This window comes from Musca autumnalis, unplaced genomic scaffold (genome assembly GCF_047663935.1).
Source record: "Musca autumnalis isolate F117 unplaced genomic scaffold, ASM4766393v1 scaffold_1, whole genome shotgun sequence".
NCBI classification, from domain to species: domain Eukaryota; kingdom Metazoa; phylum Arthropoda; class Insecta; order Diptera; family Muscidae; genus Musca; species Musca autumnalis.
In genome coordinates, this window is record NW_027411644.1 from 90,347,793 (window position 1) to 90,356,604 (window position 8,812).

Sequence of the window (8,812 nt, forward strand, 5' to 3'; positions counted from 1 at the left end):
TTCTCTCTGCTTATTTACACTTAATTTTGCCAAAGCAGCACAAGAGAAAATAGAAAAATTTCCTTCAGAGAGGGAGAGAGAGGACAGGAAAAAGTTCGTCAGACTAGTCGGACAGAGTTCGGACCGAAGTCGGTCAGACCCCTCGGAAAAAACTTCCGACTTTGAGCAGACGCGTCGGACGTCCGACATTGTGTTTGCTGGGAAGCTATCACCAACTCCTTGCACAACTGAAAATGTTCGCAATGTGTAGGTAAATGATCGCAAGGAACCGGATGATATTGGAGCAGAAGTGGTATTGTACGTATGCGATTCGGATCCTAAATATGCCGTTAGTAGACTATGGAAAACATTTCTTTAAAATAATTTTCTCTGTTGTAGCCAAAAAGCCAAATTTATTAACAGATAAATTAATTTAATTTGTGAAAATAAAAAACCTGTATAACAGAATGATAAGTAATATATGTATGTATATATTAGGAGCAAGTTTAAACTTTTTCCACAGAAAGTTTTCCAAAATTACATTATTGCCGAAAATATTTTTTTTTGGTCCGGCTATTGCGGCAGCAACATCAGCATCAGCCCTCATCGCAGTTGGTTCTTTGTACCGGGGTCGACGCAAGAGCAATCTTGCCCAAGGACTGCAACTCCCCCACACAGGAAACTCACGTATGTATTATTCTATACCTTTCATCCTTCACAACCATCCCTTTATCCTATTTTTTCTCCTATCTGAGCAAGTATTTCCGGCATACCTGCTCAGACTTCTACTCCTAGCCGGAGACATTGAGCGAAACCCAGGTCCAGTGATATACATGTGTCCAGTCAGTGACAATAAGATCACCCGCAAAGGAGGGTCATTCCAATGCGGGGGCTGTCACAACTGGGTACATCTACGCTGCTCAGGGCTAAGAAGGGCTTCTGATCACACGGAAACCTTTCGATGCCAAACCTGTGTGCATGTCGCCTCAATGGCACACCTTTCCTCATCATCACCCCAAAACACCCCAACATCCAATGCATGTCTCGCACCACCACACCCCTCCCACAACTAGCAATATACATATCTAATACTAATTGCATGAACCCTAACACCACCCAATATAACTATAACAATTATAATAATGGTAATAATCAAAATTACCAACAAACCCCGGGCAATAAAGACTCCCCCCCTCCTCATCGGAGCGATCCAAGAAACTAAGATGACAAACAAGAACCCTCTAACTAGATCGTCATCACATACGATCATCAGACAAGATCGCGAAAAGGATGCCGGTTGAGGAATTGCCTTTATTGTCCATGACTCGGTAACATATAGCCCCTTAAATATACAATCCACTGATCCTTACGTTGAAATCCAATGTATCAAAATAACCCTACACGACTCAGACATAAAAATATTAAACATATATATCCCTCCCGACTCGGTATGTCGTACTGGATTCAAACCAGACATAAGACCCTATCTGGAAGGGAACAACACCATCATACTTGGAGACATAAATACCCACCATGAGTCGTGGTTTTCTGAATGCGGTTCAGACAGTAGAGGCGAACACATCGCCTCGCAAATTGACGGATCGGACTACAAATCTCCACAAACTCTGAGATTACCACCTCAGAAGACCGCACCTTCACCAACTTTAGTAAATCGGACTGGACAACTTTCAAAAACATGACTGAAAACGAATTCTCAAACACCCCACTACCAACCACAACTCCCAAGAGACTATGGTCAACTATCAAAAACCTTTCAAACCCCAGAAGGAAAGAGAGAATTGCAATAACGTTCGGAAACAAAACCCCCAATAACCCCTTAAAGGTATCATCAGCCTTCTGCCGACAATTCGTCGAGCACCCCACAACCAAAACAACCCTTAGTAGAAAACTAAAAAGACAATACCGAACAATCAGATCAGACACGTCTCCCACCCTCATAACAGAAAAAGCAGTAGCTAATGCAATCAAAGCAGCCAAAGGGTCCACTGTGTCAGCCCGGATGGATGTGCAACAAAAATGCTCAAAAATATAGGTCCACAAGGCATCAGATTTCTCACGCACATCTTCAGTTTGTGCATCAAAACCCTCGAAATCCCTGATATTTGGAAGACAGGAAAAAATATTCCCCTCCCGAAACCTGCCCACTTAGGACCATCCTTCCGCCCCATCACACTATTATCCCCCACAGTAAAAATTCTAGAGGCAATATTGCTCCCTACCTTCGCAGAACATCTTAAACTGGCCCAAGACCAACATGGTTTCCGCCCAGGGAGAAGCACAGCACTCTGCGAAATCACAGCGAAAATCGCAGAGAGACTGAACAGCAAACGCCCTCATAAACGTTCAATCCTAGTGGCCTTAGACCTGTCAAAGGCCTTTGACACGGTCTGCGCCGCAACACTTTTAAACGACGTTATTGATACCACACTCCCCAACACCTTAAAAAGATGGCTGGCAAACTATATGGCGGGTAGACAGTCTTATGTTGAATTTAGAGGTACAAACTCAAAATATAGAAGAAATAAACAAGGGGTGCCCCAAGGCGGAGTCCTATCCCCACTCCTATTCAACTTTTACATTGCCAAAGCCCAACCCCGCCCCCCAACTTGTACCTTATTTCATATGCTGATGACTGCAGCATCATATCTTCAGACAGAGTATTGAAAACGATAGAGGATAACCTCAACTAATACCCCCCTAGACTGTCAAACTTTTTTAAAAACAGGAACTTAGAGTTGTCAACTCCCAAATCTTCAGCCACACTCTTTACGACATGGATTAAGGAAGTAAACACAAACCTCAATATACACATAAATGAGGAAAACATTCCAACTGTCAAAAACCCAAAGATACTAGGTGTTACTTTTGACAACATATACCAATTCAGCAAGTACGCTGAGCTTACAGCAAATAAAGCCCGAGGACGAAACAAGATCCTCAAGGCTCTTTCAGGCAGCACGTGGGGCAAAGACAAAGAAACCGTAGTGGCAACCTATAAAGCCATAGGGCGCCCACTTCTGGACTACGCTACCCAAGTCTGGATCCCATCCATAAGCGATACTCAGTGGAATAACTTGCAAACTGTGCAAAACTCGGCACTAAGAATTGCAACAGGGTGCCATTCTAAAACCCCTGAAGAACATCTGCAACATGAATGGAAGATGTTAAATGTCAGAAGGCATTCCACCCTTCTAACGAAACAGCATAAATTGAAATGTACCTCCCCTAATCATCCCAACCACACCACATACATGAACCCCCCCTCTGAGAGACAAATCCCAATAAGGCACGACTTTCGCAAGAACAAAAACGCTCTACCCAAACTGGACCCAATAAGCGAGAAAACAATTCAAGAAGCCTCCAAACAAATACACATTGTTCAGGAGTCCATAAACTCATATTCGTTCAGTGTGGTACTCGGAGGTAGACCCCCACCCGTTAATGATGAAGAGAGAAACCTGCCTAGAGACACGAGGTGCACCCTATCGCAGCTCAGGTCGGGACTCTCGAGGTTCCTCAACAGCTACCTATGTCAAATCAATCCCGAGATCTCAGATCAATGCCCCAAGTGCGACAGCTCTCTCCACACGACAAGTCATCTGTTAGCGTAGCCGCAAAATCCCAAGGATCTGACACCTGAGGCACTATGGACACATCCAATCCAGGCAGCAATCTTCCTTGGATTGAATGTGGAATAGTAAAATGTCACTTTCTCTAATTTTCAAACTATGTCCTTATTTTCTTTTCTATACTTTCTCCCACCCACATACATACGTGGGAACTCTTTAGGGGCTACAACAACAACAGCATCTCCGGGAAGTGCATCATTACAAATGTTTTTAATGAACAACCAGACTACTAGTATTATTTTGGTCTGTAGGGGAATTCTGTAACTCATTTTTTGAGTTACCGACAAAAATCGGTAAAATGAAAATGCCTCTAATTTTGGTATTCATAATTTTACCGATTTTTGTCGGTAACTCAAAAAATGAGTTACAGAATTCCACTACAGATTTTAATTTTTCAAAAGGGTTGGATTAATCAGTCGTTGGTTGGTGATATTTTCCGTTGGTCTGAAATTTTCTTTTCCCATATCGGCATTAAAATCAATTAGAAAATTTTTGGATTTAATACGAATTGTGGTTGAATCTAGAACCATAATGACCTGTAGTGGGATTCTGTAACTCATTTTTGCTGTTATCGATAATTGTCGGTAAAATTAAAATGCTTATATTTTCGATAATTAACGAAATTTTTCGGTAAGTTAACGATGAATAAAAAGTAGTCGCTAGCCTCTACCGACACAAACAGTGATGCCAACTTTTCTTTATGTTTTTAGTCATAATTTTGCGATTTAATTTTACCGATTTTTGTCGGTAACAACAAAAATGAATACCACTACGGGTCATCACTGATCTAAAAGCAAGATTTTTTAGACTCCGGCTAATCGTAAGATCACTAACAAAGTTGAGTTTTATGTCAGCTGCAACACAGTTGGTCTGTTCCAGAACTGCAAGAATCTACTAATTTTTACTATTTTTTTTCGATAACATAAAGGAAAAAATTTTATCGTAGTAAAAAATAGTAGCTTTTGGCAGGTTCTGGAACAGAGCAAGTATGTCCTCTTTGTGTTCTTTTAAGAATTTCCCATTCAACTTCACTTAAGCCAGGCTGACTTCCGCATCTTCAGATGCATTGTAGTTTTTAAACTTCGTCAAAATATTTCAGTTGCATACTCATGCATTGTTCCTCGAAAATGCAACGACGTTTTGAAGCACATAGTTTCGCATTTGTTAAGTATTGCGGCCTTATGAAACACAATACATCAGACATTTGCAAAGCATCTGACGATACGGAAGTCAGCCGCAGTAATATCGCCCTTGTAGTCTTCAGGCATGGGAGCCACCGTTGTGCATTGGTAAGCACGTACGCCTTGCACTCAGAAGGTCTGCAGTGGAAAATCTACTCAGTGTAATGTAGGCGACATTCCCTGAGTATTTAAACCATGAAAAACTTCTCTAAAAGTGATGTCGCCGTTCGGCAATAAAAATGAGGTCCCATATCATTGAGTCACTAATCGGTGTGCTCTCATTGATATGAGAAAAATCTCACCTGTCCCTTCATGTATGTTGTGGGAACATGTGTATGTACATATGTAGGTCTCAAGCATACGAGATGAAGGCGCCAATTACCTTCGGCTCATCATGGTTTTTAAAATTTAAGTGGGTGTTAAAGGTAACTTGCCAAATGCTGATGGATGACGAATCAGGATAAATCTAAGTAAATTCCTATCATCGTTTCTTGGTGTTTACATACTGCGAGACTGTCGCTGGTACTTGGTTTTTTTTTCGAGACAAAAAAAATCAAAATCAACAATAACTTTTTATTTTACTTCAATGAATTTTATTTGCAAAAGAAATGAAGACTTTTCAAATGTACTGTTTTTTGTACTGCAGCAGACAAATGTGGCATTAATTAAACTAAAGTAAAGATCGAAGAACTCAAAACTGTAATAAATTAAAGATTCGATGCAAAAAAATGTTACTCTAGAAATTAATCATAAGAAATAAACAATTTATTATAAACTAATATTTTTTCGACAGGCAAACCCACTAAAACCATTTATGCAATGTATTATGTGTCTAGGGTGTTTTATCGTATAAAACACATCCCAAAAAAGGCGAAGGCAGTTTTTTTTAAATAGAATTCAAATTTATGTTGTTGGTAACTAATCCATGTCATCTTCATCCATGTCATCATCGTCATCATAATGTATGCCAACATCATAATGGTCATTTGAACTTGAAAACTGTAAAGGAAAAGGTATTAAAAAATTAAATTAATTAAAATTAATAAAAAAAACGGTACCTTTTTATAAAATATTTTCAGGGCTGCAAATGATCCCATAGCCACCACTGCACCTATACCAGCTAATATTTTAGTTTTCTTTTCAGATTCTAGGAACTTTCGTTCTGTTGCCGTTAACATAGGATCATTTGGGGAAGCATTATCTTTGCTGGTATTAATCGAATTGAAGCCCTCTTTCTTAAATATATCTCGTGATATCCGATTAATGAAGTTCACTAAATTTGGACAGCCTTTTATGTGATTCTGTATGGGATTTGTGGGTAGGGTGATTTTAAACAGTATCGCTAAATATGAAAATACGATGGCATCAAATTCACTATATTTATCGCCAAAGAACCATAAATTACGGCCCAAACGTTTTGAAAGGACATTTATACATTTTTTGGCCTCGCTGGTAATCTAAACGGTGTACAAAAATAAATTTATTGTTTCCAGAGACCAATCTTTTTTTATGTTACTTACATAGTCTACATTGTGATTCTCCAGTTTATCATCAATATCAAAACCACCCATTACTGATACAATATCATAGGCATCCTTTTGATACGTGGACGGGTAATAGAAATTAAAGGGGAATGGAGTTCGTTTGGCATATAATGCACGGGTTGTATCGAAATTATTAGGTTCCCCATATAGATAATAATGATAGTATACATGGAGCTTGGTAAATACCCAATTAGTGAAACATTCTGAAAGATTGTAATCCTTTGGTCTCAATTCATTGTTTATGGCATAGCCCTAAAAATAAGAAAAAATATATATTAATAATCATCACTTATTTGGCCACAGCAAAAGTTCTGCAAGACAAGCATATATGTACGTCTTTTACAACATTCTTTGTATGCAACAGCCGCCAATTGAGTTCACTCACCTCTTTGTCCAATAATTTCTTTATCTGTCTGTAACCTACAAATTTTTCATCGCCTATTTGTAGATACGGCAATTTGCCGGCACCGGAACGCAAGGGGTTTGCATTTGTTTCAATAACGACGGGACAGCGGGTAAATTTAATCAAGCACTAAATGGAAAAAAGTAAAAAAAACGTACCAAATTACTCTTTTCTACCGTTCAAAATTAGAGTAACTTAAATCTGCTTATCACAAGGATCGTGAAGATGATTGGAGTATGTAGTTAGTATGATGCAACTTTGCCTATTAAAATCATGTTAAACTCTCAAGTGACAACATACCAGAACGCGCAAACACTCGAAATCAATGGACGGCAGTCCCCATTCACCTTTGTAGACATATAACACAGCTCCAAGTCTCATAGTTCTTTATTGTCTACCAATTGTATTGTTTAATTTCAATGAGACCATTTATATTTGCTTTATATATGGCCTGTTCCCGTACTTTATAAAGTGGTAAAAGTCGTAAATGTTGTAAAAGTCGTAAACGATTTTCATATAAATTTTGTGTACGGGAACGCAAAATGTGTAAAAGTGGTAAAAATTGTAAAAACTTTTTAGTTCTGGAACAGAGCTATTGTTTTGAAAAAAATTTTCTGTTGGCTGGAGAAGCGTGAGGAAGAACTTGTAACACATACACACGCAAAGTAATGTTGACATTTGTTCAAACAGCTGATTTACTTTGACATCAGCTGTAGAGTTGTTAAACCTAGTGAACTAGTTCAGTACCATACATGACACAAATAACCAGGTAGTGGCATCGTAAAATTTTGAATATGTTATGTCAAAATTTTCTTTATGTTGTTGGGGAAATTACAACAAAAATATTTTTTTTATAAAGGGATTTGACTTTTCATATTCGATCAGCTGGTGTGATACCACTACCTGGTAGTTCTGCCATGGTACCATAGTTCGTTTGCTTATGTTTTATCATGGTACAATATTACAGGTAGCATTATCATGCCAGCTGATGGTAACATAATAGCTCTGTTCCAGAACTAAAAACTTTTTACAATTTTTACCACTTTTACACATTTTCCCGTTCCCGTACACAAAATTTATATGAAAATCGTTTACGACTTTTACAACTTTTACGACTTTTACCACTTTGTAAAGTACGGGAACAGGCCAAATGTGTCAATTGCATTGAATTGATGTCAAATTTTGACATCTTATGTTGCCAACAATTGCCGATGCGGCTACCTGTGTATTTGTACCATGTGTTTTATAATTGGTCTGTTCCAGAACTGCAAGAATCTACTAATTTTTACTATTTTTTCCGATAACATAAAGGGAAAAATGCTATCGTAGTAAAAAATAGTAGCTACTTGCAGGTTCTGGACCAGACCATTTATTAAAACAAAGAGATAATAGCTTTGTTCCTTTACTTTTTTAGTGGTAAGAGTGGTAAAAGAGAAAAGTGTCAAAATTGTTCAAAATTGCTCTCTCATGAACATTTTTACCAGAAAAGTAAAGGAACGGAAAAATGGTAGATCCGGCAGCATTGTCAGGAAAAAACATACAAAAATCAATTTTCGTCTTTTATTTCACAGTTTTTAGTTTAGTGTTGTCAGTGTTCGACTTTGTCTTCGGTTTTTCGTCCATTTTGTGAAATAATCGTCAAACAGAAGACGAAAAATCAGTTCTGCCATTTTCTACCTGCAGAAATTTTGCTGGTAGCCTGTGGTAGAAGAGAAAGCCATTTTCGCTCTCTCTCCCCTCTCACTGTCTTAAAAATTGCTTCCAGTTTTGCCACTTTTCGGGGTTAAGGAACGCTTTGCAGGTTAAAAATGGTAACAAATGGTTAAAATGGTAACCTCAGGTAAGTAAAGGAACACAGCTTATATAACTCATTCGCAGTTCGTTCATGGAAATAACCGGTGTCCACTGAACTATATTTTGAACTAGGTCGTTCAAACGAACTAGATTTTAACAACTCTAATCAGCTGATTTTTTGCATGTGCAAATGGGGGATTCTTTAATAATAGCGTGAGACAAAATAAGTTCAACGAGGTACACTTAAAAAGTTGTTGGTGA

At 38.4% G+C, this 8,812-nt stretch overlaps 1 protein-coding gene across 1 annotated transcript; it reads right to left on the reverse strand.

Annotated features, from left to right (window-relative positions):
• Positions 1 to 5,380: 5,380 nt before the first annotated feature.
• LOC141390680 (metaxin-1 homolog) lies at positions 5,381 to 7,402 on the reverse strand. Its single transcript, XM_073963622.1, has 5 exons — positions 7,058 to 7,402; positions 6,740 to 6,886; positions 6,331 to 6,606; positions 5,869 to 6,267; positions 5,381 to 5,809 (listed from the first exon to the last, which is right to left on the reverse strand). Exons 1-5 carry the CDS (start codon positions 7,136 to 7,138, stop codon positions 5,729 to 5,731), a joined length of 984 nt encoding a protein of 327 aa, XP_073819723.1. The 5' UTR covers positions 7,139 to 7,402; the 3' UTR covers positions 5,381 to 5,728.
• Positions 7,403 to 8,812: the final 1,410 nt, after the last annotated feature.